This window comes from Pseudophryne corroboree, chromosome 2, assembly GCF_028390025.1.
Source record: "Pseudophryne corroboree isolate aPseCor3 chromosome 2, aPseCor3.hap2, whole genome shotgun sequence".
NCBI classification, from domain to species: Eukaryota; Metazoa; Chordata; class Amphibia; order Anura; family Myobatrachidae; genus Pseudophryne; species Pseudophryne corroboree.
The window spans coordinates 742,264,265-742,284,795 of record NC_086445.1 but is presented as its reverse complement, the minus strand read 5'-3'; the positions used below and the strand labels follow the sequence as shown (position 1 = coordinate 742,284,795).

The 20,531-nt window shown below is 44.5% G+C and overlaps 1 protein-coding gene across 3 annotated transcripts in view; it reads right to left on the bottom strand.

The window, feature by feature from the left end:
• The window catches only part of MAGI3 (membrane associated guanylate kinase, WW and PDZ domain containing 3), a 676,662-nt gene that overhangs the window by 35,828 nt on the left and 620,303 nt on the right, over positions 1-20,531 (bottom strand). For all 3 annotated transcript variants that reach the window (XM_063955402.1, XM_063955400.1, XM_063955401.1), the window contains one exon: positions 3,779-3,922. In XM_063955402.1, coding sequence (XP_063811472.1) covers positions 3,779-3,922 — 144 coding nt within the window. The remainder of the gene's footprint in view (positions 1-3,778; positions 3,923-20,531) is intronic.

Here is a 20,531-nt window from a genome sequence, read left to right as displayed (position 1 = left end):
CTTCCTCATTCAGATGCAATCCGTCACAAGAAAAAAAGATGGCGCCTGACTGAGCAGTCCGCCCAGTGTTCCAAGAACTGACAACTCCATGGGTCTATCAGATGGTGTACGTTTTCCCTCCACTTCCGCTGGTTCCAAGAATTCTGAAAAGAATAAAAAGGGAAAAAGTTCACGCAATTCTCATTGCTCCGGATTGGCCAAGAAGGGCCTGGTACGCGGACCTTCTGGAGATGCTCCTGGAAGATCCGTGGCCTCTACCTCTTCACAGGATCTCCTGCAACAGGGGCCGTTTGTCTATCAAGACTTAACACAGCTACGTATGACGGCATGGAAGTTGAAAGACTGATTCTAGCCAGGAGAGGAATTCCGGATAATCCAGACTATGATCCAAGCCAGGAAAGAGGTAATGTCTAAACATTACCACCGTATTTGGAAGAAATATTTCTCTTGGTTTGAGAGCAGAAAATATTCTGCAGTGGAATTTCATCTGGGACGTTTCCTGCTTTTTCTGCAGTCGGGTATGGTTGTGGGCCTATGTCTGGGTTCCATAAAAGCCCAGATTTCGGCTTTGTCCATTTTCTTTCAGAAACAATTGGCTTATTTTCCTGAGGTCCAGACGTTCTTGAAAGGGGCTCTGCGCATCCAGCCTCCTTTTGTGCCTCCCACGACACCTTGGGATCTCAATTTGGTGCTGCAGTTCCTCCAATTGGACTGGTTTGAACCGTTACAGGAGGTAGACGTAAAATATCTTATGTGGAAAACTGTTGACCTTGGCTTCAGCAAGATGTGTGTGTGGAGCTAGGGGCGTTGTCTTACAAGAGTCCCTATTTAATCTTTCATGAGGACAGAGCTGAACTCAGGACTTGTCAGCAATTTCTTCCTAAGGTGGTGTCGGCGTTTCACATCAACCAACCAATTGTGGTTCTGGTTGTTAACGACACCTCTGTTACTTCAAAGTCTTTGAATGTTGAGAGGGCTTTGAAGGTGTATGTGAAGAGAACAGCTTGTCACAGGAAATCGGACTCGCTGTTTGTTCTTTACAATCCCAATAAGATTGGGTGTCCTGCTTCAAAGCAGTCAATTGCACGTTGGATCAGACTCACTATTCAGCATGCTTATTCCACGGCAGGATTGCCATGTCCAAAATCTGTACAGGCCCACTCTACTAGGTCAGTGGGTTCTTCTTGGGCGGCCGCCTGCGGTGTCTTGGCCTTTTAGCTCTGACGAGCAGCTACTTGGTCATGTTCGAACACGTTTGCAAAGTTCTATAAGTTTGATACCTTGGCCTCAGAGGACCTTCAGTTCGGTCAATCAGTTCTGCAGGAACCTCAGCACTCTCCCACCCGGTTTGGGAGCTCTGGTACTTCCCCATGGTACTAAATGGATCCCCAGTATCCTCTAGGACGTAAGAGAAGATAGCATTTTAATTACCTACCGGTAAATCCTTTTCTCGTAGTCCGTAGAGGATACTGTGCGCCCGCCCAGTGTTTTGTTCGTCCTGCACTGTTACTTGGTTAAGTATTGTTGTTTGGTTCAGCTGTTGCTGTTCCTGTTCCAAGTTTGGTTAGCATGGCTTTCCTCTTGTTTGTGTGTGCTGGTTCAGAATCTCACCACTATCCTTTTATATCCTTCTCTCAAAGTGTGTCCGTCTCCTCGGGCACAGTTTCCTAGACTGAGTCTGGTAGGAGGGGCATAGAGGGAGAAGCCAGCCCACACTATCAAATTCTTAAAGTGTCCATGGCTCCTAGTGGACCAGTCTATACCCCATGGTACTAAATGGATCCCCAGTATCCTCTACGGAGTACGAGAAAAGGATTTACCGGTAGGTAATTAAAATCCTATTTTTAGCATCAGCCAAGCTGTGATGCGGTCATGCTATACCCCCTGGGCAGATAACAAATTAGCTATCTGTCTAACATTGGACATAACTCCAAGAGGAGCTGGTTTGTAAATGATTATGGGTTCCTCATATTTACATCTTATCATCTGTGGCGTAAATGCCAGGTTGCCTAGTGATCCTTATCGAAATTGTGGGTACTACAAGGTGACAAGGTGTGGTCTCTCTGTAATGAAGCCAACCTCAATTAATGAACTCCTTCATTTATTTTGCTATGGAAATGATGTCCCCAGGGTTTAACCTAGACTGATTCAGGAGTATGACCATACTTTAGTATCAGATACTGACCCTGTATGACGTGAACATGGACCATAAGGCGGCATTTAAAATAAAACAATATAAGATGTTGCCATAAAACACATAATTATATATCAGAGACTAATACTCAATTCCATTTCCACCCACAAACGCTGATTAAAAATAGGTACTGGCATGTGAATCATCTAAACATACATAATGGGTCTGTATTGTTGGGTTATAAGTCCTTATAGCTAAGAATAGGAATAGCAGTTGGGGGTAAACTCCTCAACAAGCAGGAAAGGGATATGGTCCTATAATGGTGGATATATCCACAGGGGATACACTGTATACATAGGAACATAGGGCCTAATTCAGACCTGATCGCAGCAGCACATTTTTTCTCTAATGAGCAAAACCATGTGCACGGCAGGGGGAGCAGATGTAACATGTGCAGAGAGAGTTAGATTTGGGTGGAGTGTGTTCAAACTAAAATCTAAATTGCAGTGTAAAAATAAAGCAGCCAGTATTTACCCTGCATGGAAACAATATAACCCACCCACATCCAACTCTGGTGAAAACTTTAGTACTATGCACAGAACGATACCAAAGAGTGTGTGTATGGGTCACATCAGAATCAGAATCAGCTTTATTGGCCAGGTATACTTATGTATACTAGGAATTTGTCTTCGGTTTGCTATACAACAGCCAAGTAGGTAACAGGTAAGCAGGTGTGTGTGTGTGTGTGTGTGTGTGTGTGTGTGTGTGTCGGTGTGTGGGTGGGGGGCAAGTAAAGTTACACAGATAGGTATACCGTAGGGACACAAGTTAGTTACATGTACGTCTAGTCAGTCAATGTTCAGGAGTTCAGCAGGCGGACAGCTTTAGGAAAGAAACTTTTGAGGCTTCTGGTGGATCTGGCGGGGACAGCTCTGTAACGCCTGCCTGAAGGAAGCAAGTTAAACATGCTGTGGCTGGGGTGTAGCTGGTCTTTTACTATCTTCATTGCCCGCTTTTTAGCTCTGGACAAGTACATGCCCCCACAGGTTGTATAACGAAGCAGAGCTGAAGGGAAGATTATTTTTGTACTGTTATGGCAATGCCGGCGACAACCAAGCAGGGAAGCAGGGAATTACTGTTGCACTGTTGATAAATAATAGATTCCCATGCAGTAGAGTCCAATCATTTGTGATAATAAGATGAATAAAGAGAAAAAACCCTATCTCTACAATGTATCTTAACAGAGCTTGATAGATAGGCCCTGAAATATTTAACTATGAAGCCAGCACTTTGGAAGTCACAGTTGAGTTCTAGGTTAGCCTACATTATTGAGCTGTCTCCCAATATTCCAGGAGAGTAGGTATCTACCACACAAAGACAGACAGAGGACAATGATGGCTGTATTTTTGTAGAGTAACACATTCTGGTAAATAAAGGGAATCCCATACACAGTATGACTAAACAGATAGCATTATGTGCTATTAAATTCAAGCTATAAACAATTACACCAGCTATTCAAAGGAACACTGGGGATGAGACATGGTAATGACTACATTGTGCACTGGACATTGGCTATTATTTTATTTTGGTACATGTCAAGTACCTGCTAGATAAATCAATAAACATTGTTATACTGTTACATACGTGAATGCGTCCATCTTTGATTGCCGGACCATCTTCTGCAAGTCGGAGAATGAATAATCCCATGTTATACTCCTTTCCTCCACGGAGGCTAAACCCAAAGCCTCTAGGTCCTCGTTCCAACTCCACAGGGTAACAGCCCAAACTCTGAAAAGTAAACAAATGAACAGAGATATTTTCTGCATGTTACTTACCAAACAGAAAAGTCAATGCATAATAAACTAACATTGGCCCAGATTTATCAAGCCTTGGAGAGTGATAAATAGAACAGTGATAAAGTACCAGCTCCTGTCATTTTTCAAACACAGCCTGTGACATGGCAGTTATGAGCTGATTGGTTGGTACTTTACCACCATGCTATTTATCACTGTCCAAGGCTTGATAAATTGGGGCCATTATGTTACAAAAAAACTCTCTCCCAGAAAAACACAACACAAATTCCAAAATGAATGTTTTTTCTTTTTAACAAGAAGAGTCACGTTACAACGCTGCATCATGGTAGAACTATATAATCCTACCATTTTACTCCATTTACACAAAAGACCTAATTAAAATACAGAGGACATTTCACCTAAAGGGCTCTTCCACACGGATTTTCAAAAGACACAGAGATACTTATTCACGCTGAGGTGTATAGAACCTCATGGGTGCTTTTATGGATGTTTTCCAGAAGGCCACATACAGGTTGAGTATCCCATATCCTAAATGCTTGGGACCAGAAGTATTTTGGATATCGGATTTTTCCGTATTTTGGAATAATTGCATACCATAATGAGATATCATGGTGATGCAACCTAATTCTAAGCACAGAATGCATTTATGTTTCATATACACCTTATACACAGCCTGAAGGTCATTTAATACAATATTTTGAATCATTTTGTGTATTAAACAAAGTTTGTGTACATTGAGCCATCAGAAAACAAAGGTTTCACTATCTCAGTCTCACTCAAAAAATTCCGTATTTCGGAATATTACGTATTTTGGAATATTTGGATATGGGATATTCAACCTGTATTACTAATGCCGTACATGCATACAAGACACGTACACGATGTTGAAAAAAAACAAAAAACAGATTGAGTCTCTGATATCCGAAATGCTTGGTTGCTGAAGTGTTTTGGATTCCGGAATTCTCCGTATTTTACAATATTTGCATACCATGAGATATCCTAAAGATGGGACCCAAGTGTAAACACGAAATGCATTTATGTTTCATATACACTTAGCCTGAAGATAATTGTATACAGTATTTTTTTTTATAATTTTGTACTAAAACAGTTTGTATACACTGAATATTCAGAAAGCAAAGTTGTCAATATCTCAGTACCACTCAAAATGTTTTGAATTTCGGAATATTTCAGATTTTGGCATCTTGGATATGGGAGACTTAACCTATACTAAAATATTCCGGTTACACTATTGTAATGTTTAAAACTGGTCACTGGTCACATCATTCAGTAGATCTTATTGTGGAAGACACTATTATTTTCCTTTGTCTTAGCCACAGCACATTCTCTGGCTCCGTGAGCAGAACAAACTAAAGCGATAAATATATTTCCCTGCAAAACTAACTTTAGAGAATATATTGTTTTAAGACTTGCCCCAATCAAACAGCCTCATTCCAGTACTGTCTCCAGCCCACTGTTACCGGATATAAGCCATTATGCTTGCAGCATTTTATGGAGACTCTAGGTCCATGCTCACCTCAGGTCATTCATTGCGCCTCATTTACAAAGCTCATCTGATGAGCAGGGATGGAGCTCCAGCTCCAGGCCCCCCAGTGAAAATTGGCCCACTAAGAACTGCAAAATTCCTTTGCTTTGAGAGATCAAGGTAAATAATTGTGCTTAACTCTCAGTAAACACTTATTACGTTGTGTCCCTTTTGTGTGTGGGTCAAGCTTTTTAATACATTGCTCAGAATGTACCTGTAAACGCCCTTCTCTGTTGAGCTACAACAAAGTCACAAAAATCAAAAGAATAGGCCAAAACCAGAAGCTTTGGTACAAAATTCAGTGGAATGGAACACCTCTAAAAATGCTCCATCAATGACGGATAGTTTTCCTGCATGTGAACTTCTGTTTTGCCATGATTGAATTACTGTGATCCCCATGAATCTCTTTGGTGATTGTGGTGTATGTGTCCAGGGAGCATAAGTGGCTTGGGAAAGGGAGGTGACCTACTTTACTATCGATATGGACTTAAAAGACCAAGTACATTAACTCCAAATTTAATCATTACTCCCAGAGGAAGACCCTAACGGGGTTGAAACGCGTTGGAGACACAGACTTTTTATCCACAATACAGTACAGCAAGACGCTAAAGAAAGAGAGAGTACGGAGACCCGGTCACGTGACCCGACGAGACGGCAACAGGCAGGTGTTACCAGGGAGACGCCGGGAGAGAGAGACCGAGGGCTGGAACAGAGACGAAGCGGACAGCGGGAAGTGACCTCAGGTGAGTATTTGTGTGTGGCGGGGATTTTTGCGGGCAACAGCTTGGAGGAGCGTTTACCGCAATTTCCCTGCCCCTTGACGGTGTTTCTTCCCCGAACCCACCGGACTCCACTGGGGCGCCTGTACCGAGGCGAACCACTGGAGACCAAGGTGGGTGTGAAAAACTAGTCCGGAGTAACGTACTTGTTCATTCCCTGCGAATTCCACCACACTGCACAGCACTACACGGACTCCCATATCCACAGGCTTACCTCACTACCAACCTATCTATAGCGCTTGTACAATAAAAATTTGTTCATTTATGCATTAATTGAAAGACACTGTGCATTCTTTCTTTTTTTGCATAATTTTCTTCATTGTTCTTTTTCATTCCCTTTTTCCCCTTTTTTTCTGGATTCCCATATCTTTTTTTGAAGTGTGTTCAATTAACGTATGGACTTCATTTGCCAGCTTGAGCGAGTGCACTACGCAAAGATTTAGACCATAAGGAACCTATATCGATTTAATCTTTTTTACAATAAAAACACAGTTTGAATTTATTTGAATCAGTTATATTTTCAATTACACATCTATCTATTTACCATTATCAACTCTATTCAATTAAATATCCTATTTATCAGTAGGTAACATATACTCCTAGTACCCTTATAGAGGGAAATCAACACATTCAATAATACTATTCTTAGGATTGAGCGCAGTGCTTTAATTTTCTACTGCAATTGTTCTAATAGGTTGGTCACCTATAAAAGTACAGCAGCTCATCTGACTAAAGAGAGACGCAGTGTGCAGAAAAAAAACCCCTGTAATATTCTACTTTAAATCCTGATCTTGCTCCCTCAACACCTATATTCAATCATTATATCCAATTATAAAGTGCTGTATGGAGACCGAATGTGATATACTGTAATATTACACTCTACTCAGCTATAGGTGTCAGAAGACCCACATAAACTGGTCCATGACAGAATGCCATGTACAAATGATATCACATGTATAAGCCCTGTATCAGAAGTGGAAAGTACTTATTCAGGGCCTAGATTATGCTCACCATGAAACTTGCCACCCAAATCAGCCAGAATAAGGATATGTATTTGAGCATAACGCCAGGTACAGTATCACAATTCAGAACAAGATACAGTATGAATTCTTGTTTACTTGAAAAGTAGAACAAACAACGTTAGCAGAATATATTCATCATTGTTAATGTTTGCACCATTACTGTAGACTTGTGTATTGATTTACTGAAAATAGCAAGCAATAAACAGCCACAGTTCTTAACGGGGAAAAACATTTCTAAGCATTTTCTAAGCAGCTGGGCAGATATAGGATGACATGTGGTTCTCCAGCTGTTATACAAGCAAATCTTGCCATATGGAGGCTGGCTGAGATTTGTAGTCCCCAGAAGCTGGTGGACCACATGTTGCATAGTTCTGATCTACAGTATAATGGCAAATGGCTATACTTCCTGGGTAAGGCTGCTAGGAATAAGTTGGCTTACACAGCTGCTTCCACAACAGGATATTGGGAAACATATGCAAGAGACAATGAAAACATGAATTTTGCTAGTATCCATTAAAACGCTAATAAAAAAACAAAATATCTAGAATAATTGTTTATACTGCAGTCTCAGACACCGATGCGGAGCATAAACCACTTTATGATTGCTTGCTATACCTGGCACACATCCCCTGCATTCAAATAACACTGCCAATGTATTCCCAATACAATTCAAGAGATTTTTACTGATATAGCATTTCCTATTCCATATATAAACCAAAGATAACCTATATATCTCTGGGGCTACCTCAACCCCCACACTTGGCAGAGTGGGGCTTTTAAAAAAAAAAAAAAGTCTATCTATCTATCTATGTCATCCTTAGGACCAATTATATGGTGGGGGACTGGATTTGCCCCAGCACTGGTTTTGCCTATAACATTGACTATAAATAATTTGATTTGGTCCTGGGTCACAAATCCAAGGCACCCCTGCAAATGTACTGAGGCACCCCAGAGTGCCACAGCACACAGTTTTAGAATCACTGGTCTAGTGTGTACCCAGCTTAGCACAGTTTTAGAACCACTGGTCTAATGTGTACCCAGCTTAATTATTGCAGCTGGTTAAAGCTCCCAGCTCCACTTCTGCAAAAAATGCAACAATGTAATTTGAGTGACAAGCTGCAGAGAGTAACTCTTGCTGCACAACCTCTATTCATAGGGCTGAATTAAATTAGGGGAGAAGTTATCGCCCCGCAAAGAAGTGCAAGTACAGTGGGGCAAAAAATTATTTGGACAGCCAATGATTGTGCAAGTTGACCCACTTAAAAAGATGAGAGAGGTCTGTAATTTCCATCATAGGTACACTTCAACTGTGAGAGACAGAATCTGAAAAAAAAACTAGGAAATCACACTATGATTTTTAAACAATTTATTTGTATATTCTTGCAGAAAATGAATATTTGGACAATCAAAAAGTTTAACTCAATACAGGTTGAGTATCCCTTATCCAAAACGCTTGGGACCAGAGGTATTTTGGATAACAGATTTTTCCGTATTTTGGAATAATTGCATACCATAATGAGATATCATGGTGATGGGACCCAAGTCTAAGCACAGAATGCATTTATGTTTCATATACAGCTTATACACACAGCCTGAAGGTCATTTTAGCCAATATTTTTGATAACTTTGTGCATTAAACAAAGTGTGTCTACATTCACACAATTCATTTATGTTTCATATACACCTTATACACACAGCCTGAAGGTCATTTAATACAATATTTTTAATAACTGTGTGTTTTAAACAAAGTTTGAGTACATTGAGCCACAGAAAACAAAGATTTCAGTATGTCACTCTCACTCAAAAAAGTCCGTATTTCGGAATATTCCGTATTTCGGAATATTTGGATATGGGATACTCAACCTGTACTTCGTAATATAACTTTGGTAGGCAATTACAGAAGTCAAACGTTACCTGTAGTTCTTGACCAGGTTTGCACACACTGTAGCTGGTATTTTGGCACACTCTTCCATGCAGATCTTCTTTAGATCTGTCATGTTTTGGGGCTGTCGCCGGGCAACACGGACTTTCAGCTCCCTCCACAGATTTTCTATTGGATTGAGGTCTGGAGACTGGCTAGGCCACTCCAGGACCTTGAAATGCTTCTTACAGAGCCACTCCTTAGCTGCCCGGGTGGTGTGTTTGGGGTCATTGTCATGCTGGAAGACCCAGCCACGTTCCATCTTCAATGCTCTTACTGAGGGAAGGAGGTTTTTGCCCAAAATCTCATGATACATGGCCCCATTCATCCTCTCCTTAATACGGATCAGTCGCCGTCCCCTTTGCCGAAAAGCAGCCCCAAAGCATGATGTTTCCACCCCCCATGCTTCACAGTGGGTATGGTGTACTTGGGATGTCATACATCATTCTTCTCCCTCCATACACGGAGTGGAGTTTATACCAAAAAGTTTGATTTTGCTCTCATCTGACCACATTACATTCCCCCAATCCTCCTCTGGATCATCCAGATGGTCACTGGCAAACTTTAGACGGGCCTGGACATGTGCTGGCTTAAGCAGGGGGACCTTTCGGGTGCTGCAGGATTTCAATCCATGACAACGTAGTGTGTTACTAATGGTAACATTTGTGACTGTGGTCCCAGCTCTCTTGAGGTCATTGACCAGGTCCCCCCGTGTAGTTCTGGGCTGATTCCTCACCGTTCTCAAGATCATTGATACCCCACGAGGTGAGATCTTGCATGGAGCCCCAGGTCGAGGGAGATTGTCAGTGATTTTGTATTTTTGTTCCATTTTTTAATAATTGCGCCAACAGTTGATCTCTTCTCACCAAGCTGCTTGCCTATTGTCGAGTAGGTCATTCCAGCCTTGTGCAGCGCTACAGTTTTGTGCCTGGTGTCCTTGGACAGCTCTCTGGTCTTGGCCACGGTGGAGAGGTAGCAGTCGGACTGTTTGAGGGTGTGGACAGGTGTCTTTTATACAGATAACCAGTTCAAACAGGTGCCATTAATACAGGTAACGTGTGGAGGATAGAAGAGCTCTTTAAAGAAGAAGTAACAGGTTTGTGAGAGCCAGAAATGTTGCTGCTTGATAGGTGTCCAAATATTTATTTCCTCAAGAATATATAAGTACATTTTTAAAAATCATACAATGTGATTTCCTGTTTTTTTTCCTTCAGATTCTGTCTCTCACAGTTGAAGTGTACCTATGATGGAAATTACAGACCTCTCTCATCTTTTTAAGTGGGTCAACTTGCACAATTGGTGGTTGTCCAAATACTTTTTTGCCCCACTGTATATAATCACACTTACAGTACCATTGGATTCACAGATATTTTCTTGCAATACACTATATAAGAGAAACATACAATTTTACTGCAGGCATTAGGTTTAGTTTAGGGGTCTGGGTCAGGGTCAGGGCTAGCAACAGAAATCTTGAACACTGATATCTCTGGGACCCCCTCAACCCCCCTTAACTTGGCAGAGGGGATCTTTAAAAAAAAAAAAGGAGCCTTTCACTCTGAGTGACTGTAAGCACGATAGGTTTTCCAGGTGGGCTACCCGGATCTTCGGTGGCAGGGACATACAGAAAAGCTTCAGCGCAGGGACATGCATACTGATGGCAATACAGCATGGACCAAAAAAAGAGGGGGGAGGATTTAGGGGACCTGTTAATTGTATTGCTACTTAAGCAATATTGGCACTGTGGCCCCATTATTTGAGTCCCTGATACTTGGGGCCCTGTACAAGTGTCCCCTTTCCCCACCCTGTCGCTGGGCCTGACTGTGTGTGTGTGTCATGAGAGGAAGGGGGGTAAGGGGTGCCAAGGATGGGGGACGGTAACTGAAGCACTTTATTTGTTCTCTGTTTTTCCCATTTTCGGACACTGGAACACTGCATAAATCAATGACCATAATAATAATAATAATGATAAAATGTCTTGCCCAATATTATACAAATATCAGGATAGTGTAATCTGTTAAAATTAAATGTTACTAAATGAATACAATTTAAAAGCAGCAAGCAAAATTCTAAGGACAGATCATGATACTGGAATGATAAATGCTGAATATGCTGGGTAATTCAGATCGGATCGTAGATGTGCTAAATTTAGCACATCTACTATCATCTACTCTGACATGCGGGTGCACGCTCAGCACAGGGCTAGTCCGCCCCGCATATCAGGCCCTACTTCCCCCTCCCTCCCCCCGCACAGGTACAAAAGTATCACACGGCAGCGACGCTTTTGTACCTGGCAAGTAGCTCCCTGCCAGCGCAGCTTCTGTACGCTGGCAGGCCGCTACCCACCACGCCCCAGGTCACAGCGGCTGCCCCCAACGGTCCAGACACGCCTCTGTTGTCTGGCCCGCGCCCCGCCAACTGCATTCTAACGCCATTGGCATGCCCCCTCCTGCCCTGCAACTGCCTGTCAATCAGGCAGAGGCGATCTCATTGGGCTCCCGAGGTGCACGTGCGCACTCCACAAAAGAATTCAGACTGCGAGAGTCTGAATTAGCCCCATAATGTAATTTGGTTAATACATGATGTGCATTATGTATACTAGGTCTTAAAGTCTATGCATCTATTATAGTACTACTTAACACTTTAGCATTCTATGACATCACCAAGTATGTCACAGACACCAAGACGGCGCTGTGCTGAGGAACTTGTTATTATGGCAGAGTAGATTTTGCTTTGCTAGCTACTGGACGTGCCGTGTGTTGCTGCATATTTGCTGCTACATTTACTAATTTCGTGAAAATACGTTACCATCAAGACCCATATTATATGGTTGGCACCCAATCATGGATGTGAGTATAGACTTGTCATATTCTTTCCTTATCAAGCTGTATAAATGCAGCAATATCTACCTTTTAGATTGGTAATTTCTCTCACTGGTGTTAAGTGTTAGATGATATCACTGTATAAAGGTCTGTATCATGTATAGATACTGTACAGTACTTGCACCTGTAGAATTATACAGATATGGTAAGAGAGATTTATTTTCCTAGTAGTAAATTATTTTCTCATGTAGGGGACTTAAGTCTTCAGAGTAAATGGCAGTTATGCTATCTAATGTTTAGTAAAGGAACCTGTGCCTGATGGCTCATTAGTAGAGTTACATAGTAAACATACAGTATAAAGGCTTTTCCAAGCTAGGTAAATGGTATATTAGGCCCTTTGCTATCTACACCATATATAACGCCACCCAACTTAGCTCTCCATTTCTTCAAGAGATATACTACAATGGGGAATGTGTGTAGTTAGAAATACATTTGTAGTAATAAGTGTGCCCACCATGGAACATAAATCATGGATTGTACCTCTCTGGCTAGTAAATCTGATCATATGCAATTTGGCAGATTTACTGACATTTGATAATTTTGCTTTGGGATGTAAAGCAGTTATTTTTGGAGGTTTCAAGCTCAAAATTCCAAGCTCTGCCTTTATGTAAAACTCAGCTTTAATCCCATGACATAAATTGTCCTATATTAAATAAACCCCACAGACACCATTTTCCATTGATAAAAGTATGCAGCAAGATTCCGCCCGTCATCTTACCCTTGTGTAATTATTATTAGCGAATGTTTGTATGCCATGCTGATGTTCAGGCATCAGAGCGATTATCAGCAGACTGCACATGTGTGCCATGATTGCACTGCGCATCTGCCAAGGCTTTGTTGCGATTGTGCTCACACTAAGATTTTAATCGCAGATTCATAGGAAGATAATGGGGAGTGGCAGACATGACATGGCTATTTATGGGGCATGTACCTGCCTTCAGCTGTGATCATGTACATATTGAAACATGGCGCCAGTGTCACTACTGCCGCGGCCAGTTTATGTAGCCATAGGGCTACCCTTATAATCGATATTCTTGCCCGTAGGTTGCGAATGTGTATGCAGTTGCAAAAGAATTTGCTATGGCTCCGGTGGGCATCTATCTTCTTTTCTGGCCGGCAGCTTTACTTGATAACATTAGTCATTCCATAGTGTAGAAAATCGCACTTACTAAAGCATGTGGGTGCAAATATGATTTAGGCCACATCCCTCTGAGCTTGTGTAATCGTAGGCAGGTGCGCATCCTGTAAAGTTTCCAGTCTGTTTGGGTGTAAGCTTCTGACATAATTTTGTACTTTAAACATGAAGTTTGAGATCAGGGGTATATATATATATATAACTCTAATTCGTAGGTTGGGCTTTTCATTGTGGTCTAAACATTGCGGCCAGTGATTTACTAGTTTTAAGGACTGTCTGGTTACTCTCTATTCAATTATGCTATGCCGGAATAAGACAACCATCTGGTCTGTTCTGGTCATGAATTTAGGTCATATCCTTGTCTAAGCAGCACAATGATAGAGGTGCCTGAGTCCAGATTCTTACCCCACCTTCCAGACCCAACTTATTTTACATACATCCCCTTTAACCCATGCAGCTCACCAATCAGCAGTGCTTAAGGAATCTGGACTATAGGAGGCAACACTGTGATGGGGTCTAGGAACGCAGAGTACACGGAGGTGGGGTTATAGAGGAGGCAGCGCTATGCATTTTGTGAACAGTCAAAGCTTTTAGCCTGTTGGTGCCTCGGATCAAGATCCTACTCGACACGCCCAATGTCATTCCCTGTGGAGCCCAGTGTACCTCGCAGAAAGAGATTTAACAACGGTAAGTTCTTACCATAAATCTCGTTTTCTGCTGCGGGGTACACTGGGCTCCACAGGGTATGACATTGGGGATGTCCTAAAGCAGTTCCTCATGGGAGGGGACGCACTGCAGCGGGCACAAGAACACGGTGTCCAAAGGAAGCATCCTGGGAGGCGGAAGTATCGAAGGCATAGAACCTTATGAACGTGTTCACTGAGGACACGTAGCCGCCTTGCACAATTGTTCAAGGTTCGCACCATGGCGGGCTGCCCAAGAAGGTCCAACAGACTAACAGAGTAGAATGGGACTTGATAGTAGCAGGAGCTGGAATGCCAGCCTGTACATAAGCATGTGTAATCACCATTCTAATCCATCTGGCCAGGGTCTGCTTGTGAGCAGGCCAGCCACGTTTGTGAAAACCAAACAGTACAATGAGAGAATCACACTTCCGAAGGGATGCAGTTCTCTTCACATAGCTATGGAGAGCCCGTACCACATCCAAAAACCGCTCATTGGAAGACAATTCCGAAGAGGTAAAGGCCAGAACCACAATCTCCTGATTAAGGTGGAAAGAAGACACCACCTTAGGTAAGTACCCGGGACATGTCCCAAGAACCGCCTGGTCACGGTGAAAAATCAGATATGGGGACCTACAAGACAAAGCACCCAGACCCGACACCTGTCTAGCAGAGGCAATAGCCAGCAGAAACATTACCTTAAGAGAAAGCCACTTAAGGTCTGCAGATTCAAAAGCCTCAAACGGAGACTCTTGCAACGCCTCCAGAACCACTGACAAGTCCCAAGGAGCCACAGGCGGGACATAAGGAGGTTGAATCCGCAACACACCCTGAATGAACGTATGAACATCAGGTAAATTCGCAATTTTTCTCCGGAACCAAACCGACAAGGCAGAAATATGAACCTTGATGGAGGCCAGACGAAGGCCCAAGTCCAAGCCCCGTTGTAGAAAGGCCAAAAAGCTTGGCAGTACTAAACTTGTAAGAGTCATAATTGTTAGTGGCGCACCAAGCAAAGTAAGAATTCCAGGCCCTATGATAAATCCGAGCAGAGGCCGGGTTCCGGGCCTTCAACATAGTCTGAATGACCGCCTCAGAAAATCCTTTGGCCCTCAAGACAGAAGCTTCAAGAGCCACGCCGTCAAAGCCAGCCGGGCCAGATCCTGGTAGGCACAAGGGCCCTGAATGAGGAGGTCTGGTCATTGTGGAAGCAGAAGAGGACGCTCTAACGATAGACCCTGAAGGTCTGAGAACCAATGCCGTCTGGGCCACGACTCAGCTATCAGAAGTAGGATTCCTCCTTCTTGCTTGAACTTCCTCACTACTCTGGGCAGGAGTGACACCGGAGAGAACACGTACGGCAGCCGAAAGTTCCATGGAATTGTCAGTGCGTCCATGAACTCCGCTTGAGTATCCCTTGTTCTTACTCCGAAGGCCGGAACCTTGTGATTGTGTCGAGACGCCTTCAGGTCTACATCTGGTAGACCCAACTTGTCCACTAGGAGTTGAAATACTTCGGGATGAAGGCTCCACTCTCAGGCGTGTACGTCCTGACTACTGAGGAAGTCCGCTTCCCAGTTGAGGACCCCCGGAATGAACACTGCCGAGATGGCTGGCAGATGGCGTTCAACCCATTGAAGAATCTTTGACACTTCCATCATTGCCATGCGGCTTCGAGTGCCGCCTTGATGATTTATGTTCGCTACCGCGGTGGCGTTGTCTGACTGTACATGTTTTGTACCAGCTGCGGGGCCAGTTTCAGAGCATGGAACACTGCCCGCAATTCCAGAATGTTTATCGGGAGGAGAGACTCCTCCCTGGTCCACTGACCCTGAAGAGAGTGTTGCTCCAACACCGCGTCCCAACCCCTCAGACTGGCATCTGTCGTCAGGAGGACCCAGTTGGAGATCCAGAAGGGACGACCCCTGCACAATTGTTGGTCCTGTAGCCACCAGCTCAGTGACAGAGGAACATCCGGAGACAAGGAGATCATGTGAGACCTGATCCGGTGAGGCAGGCCGTACCACTTGGCAAGAATCTGCTTCTACAGAGGGCGGAAATGAAATTGAGCGTACTCTACCATGTCGAAAACCAACACCATGAGGCCTAGTACTTGCATCTCCGAGTGTATCGACACTGGCGGGCGAGAGAGGAAGCATCTCATCCTGACCTGAAGTTTCAAGACTTTTTCCTGAGACAAGAACAACTGTTGGTTGTGTGTGTCCAACAACGCCCCCAGGTGCACCATGATCTGAGCAGGGACCAGGGATAATTTCTTCCAGTTGATGAGCCACCCGTGGGCTTGCAGAAACTGAACTGTCAGATCCAGATGACGGAGGAGAACGTCTGGGGAATTCGCCAGGATCAGCAAGTTGTCCAGATACGGTAGGATCCTGATACCCTGAAGGCGGAGCAGGGCCGTCATCACCGCCATTACCTTGGTGAAGATTCGCGGAGCCATAGTCAGTACAAAGGGTAAGGCCCGAAATTGATAATGGAGGTTGCCAATAGCAAACTGCAGGAATAGCTGATGCGACACGGCAATAGGTATATGTAGGTAAGCATCCTGTATGTCCAGGGATACCATATAGTCCCCTGGCCCAAGCCCAGGACAAAAGAGTGAAGGGTTTCCATACAAAACTTGGAGACCCTCACAAACTTGTTCAAAGACTTGAGGTTGAGAATGGGCCGGGAGGAACCATTCGGTTTGGGGACTAGGAACAGCGTTGAATAGTATCTCCTCCCTCTCTGAGCCAGAGGCACTGGCACTACCACTCCTGTGTCCAAGAGGGACTGAACCACCGAACGAAGAGTCTTTGCCTTTACCTGATCCAAAGGGATGTCTGCCAGGCAAAAGTGATGAGGGGGACGTTTCTTGAAGGATATGGCGTATCCGTGAGTGACGACTTCCTGTACCCAGGCATCTGAAGTTGTCTTCAACTCTGTTTTGGAAGCAGGCTGACAGGCAGCCCAGGCACGTTTAGGTTTGGGATTAGTGGATTTGGAAGTGCGAGCCTGTATCGGGTAAGCCTGACCCTTTGCCTAACCTGGAGGGTGAAAGGAACGAAAGGAAGTACTCTTAGCCTTCGGAGCCGAAGGAGTAGTACTAGGCAGACATGCAGTCTTAGCAGATGCTAAGTCAGCAATGATCTTGTTGAGATCTTCCCCAAAAAGTATTTTCCCCTCAAAAGGGATCACCTCCAAGGTCTTTCTAGAGTCCAGATCTACAAACCAGGACCGTAACCAGAGGATCCGGCGAGCCAGAACAGACGTAGTAGATGCTTTGGCCGCCAGAATACCTGCATCAGATGCCGGCTCCAAAATATACTGGGAGGCAGTAATAATATATGAAATACACTGCCTAGCATTATCAGGAAAATTAGACGGTAGTTCCGCCTCAACTTCCTGAACCCAGGCCTCTATAGCTTTAGCAGCCCAAGAGGACGCAATAGTAAGCCTATGCATAGCTCAGGCAAGTGTGCAAATAGACTTTGAGCAACCCTCCACACGCTTATCCGTCGGTCCCCTCAGGGAGGTGACGGTAGTGACAGGCAGAGCAGATGAGAACACCAGACGCGCAACTTGTGAGTCCACCAGCGGTGGTGTTTCCAAATTGTTACTCAACTCTGCAGCGAGGGGATAACGAGCTAGCATCTTCGTAGACAAGGAAAACTTCTTACCCGGTTTTCCCAGAGGTTGCTTGAAGCCCTTCATCATCCTTGATTTCAAGTATCAGCCTGATAGCCACCAAGCGGTCAGGAACATCCACCTGTGTCAGAAATTCCCCATCAGAAGCATCTGCATCAGAGTCTGAAGGGTCAGTGAAAGCGCCATCTAAATCGGATGAGGTATCCGAAACATGTGTGGATTGCGAGGAAGTAATGGCCCGTTTAGATGACCCCATGGTCTTAGGCGGGCAAGAGTCAGGATTTTGCTTAGCTAGTGACTGATGTAATTGCTGTAACCGAGAGAACAGAGTATCTGCCCACGGCGGATTAACTGCAAGGACAATACGTGACTGTATTGGCACAGGAGGTCCCACAGGGGGCGCAAGTCTAATTACTAACGTAGTCAGTAAATTAGAGAAAACAGCCTAAAGTGGGTCTTGATTTGCCCCCGTTGCTGCAGACTGACCATGGGGTATAGAACCCAAGTACCTGAACCCTCAGCTGCTACGTTTTCCTCCGAGAAATCCGTGGCATCAACAATGCATGGTGCAGGATCAGCCATGGATTTACCACCCTGTGTAGCAGACATGATATGTAAGCGTAACCCTAGGGTGTAACAGTACAAGATAAGCAACCAAAATACCTGACAAAATTCCCCTGTATGGTGTGACTGCAAGGCAGAGCACAAACAGAATTTCTGAGGTAAAAATAAGAATTTACTTACCGATAATTCTATTTCTCGTAGTCCGTAGTGGATGCTGGGGACTCCGTCAGGACCATGGGGAATAGCGGCTCCGCAGGAGACAGGGCACAAAAATAAAGCTTTAGGATTAGGTGGTGTGTACTGGCTCCTCCCCCTATGACCCTCCTCCAAGCCTCAGTTAGGATACTGTGCCCGGACGAGCGTACACAATAAGGAAGGATATTGAACCCCGGGTAAGACTCATACCAGCCACACCAATCACACCGTATAACTTGTGATCTGAACCCAGTTAACAGTATGACAAACGTAGGAGCCTCTGAACAGACGGCTCACAACAAATAACAACCCGATTTTTTTGTAACAATAACTATGTACAAGTATTGCAGACAATCCGCACTTGGGATGGGCGCCCAGCATCCACTACGGACTACGAGAAATAGAATTATCGGTAAGTAAATTCTTATTTTCTCTAACGTCCTAAGTGGATGCTGGGGACTCCGTCAGGACCATGGGGATTATACCAAAGCTCCCAAACGGGCGGGAGAGTGCAGATGACTCTGCAGCACCGAATGAGAGAACTCAAGGTCCTCCTCAGCCAGGGTATCAAATTTGTAGAATTTTGCAAACGTGTTTGCCCCTGACCAAGTAGCAGCTCGGCAGAGTTGTAATGCCGAGACTCCCCGGGCAGCCGCCCAGGATGAGCCCACTTTCCTTGTGGAATGGGCCTTGACAGATTTAGGTTGTGGCAAGCCTGCCACAGAATGTGCAAGTTGAATTGTGCTACAAATCCAACGAGCAATCGTCTGCTTAGAAGCAGGAGCACCCATCTTGTTGGGTGCATACAATATAAGCAGTGAGTCAGACTTTCTGACTCCCGCCGTTCTTGAAATATATATTTTCAATGCCCGGACCACGTCCAACAACTTGGAATCCTCCAACTCGTTAGTAGCCGCAGGCACCACAATAGGCTGGTTCAGGTGAAACGCTGACACCACCTTAGGCAGAAAATGAGGACGCGTCCGCAGTTCTGCCCTGTCCGTATGGAAAATCAGATATGGGCTCTTATATGATAAAGCCGCCAATTCTGATACTCTCCTGGCTGAAGCCAGGGCCAGTAGCATGGTTACTTTCCATGTAAGATACTTCAGCTCCACCGATTTGAGCGGCTCAAACCAATGGGATTTGAGAAAATCCAAGACTACATTAAGATCCCACGGTGCCACTGGGGGCACAACCGGGGGCTGTATATGTAGTACTCCATTTACAAAAGTCTGGACTTCAGGAACTGAAGCCAATTCTTTCTGGAAGAAAATCGACAGGGCCGAAATTTGAACCTTAATGGACCCCAATTTGAGGCCCATAGACAATCCTGTTTGCAGGAAATGTAGGAATCGACCCAGTTGAAATTCCTCCGTGGGGGCCTTCCTGGCCTCACACCACGCAACATATTTTCTCCAAATGCGGTGATAATGTTGTGCAGTCACCTCCTTCCTGGCTTTTACCAGTGTAGGAATGACCTCTTCCGGAATGCCTTTTTCCTTTAGAATTCGGCGTTCAACCGCCATGCCGTCAAACGCAGCCGCGGTAAGTCTTGGAATAGACACGGTCCCTGCTGAAGCAGGTCCCGTCTTAGAGGTAGAGGCCACGGATCCTCCGTGAGCATCTCTTGAAGTTCCGGGTACCAAGTTCTTCTTGGCCAATCCGGAGCCACTAGTATCGTTCTTACTCCCTTTTGCCGTATAATTCTCAGTACTTTTGGTATGAGAGGCAGAGGAGGGAACACATACACTGACTGGAACACCCACGGTGTTACCAGAGCGTCCACAGCTATTGCCTGAGGATCTCTTGACCTGGCGCAATACCTGTCCAGTTTTTTGTTGAGGCGGGACGCCATCATATCCACCATTGGTTTTTCCCAACGGTTCACAATCATGTGGAAGACTTCTGGATGAAGTCCCCACTCTCCCGGGTGTAGATCGTGTCTGCTGAGGAAGTCTGCTTCCCAGTTGTCCACTCCCGGAATGAATACTGCTGACAGTGCTATCACATGATCTTCCGCCCAGCGAAGGATCCTTGCAGCTTCTGCCATTGCTGTCCTGCTTCTTGTGCCGCCCTGTCTGTTTACGTGGGCGACTGCCGTGATGTTGTCCGACTGGATCAACACCGGCTGACCCTGAAGCAGGGGTTTTGCCAGACTTAGAGCATTGTAAATCGCTCTTATTTCCAGTATATTTATGTGAAGAGACATCT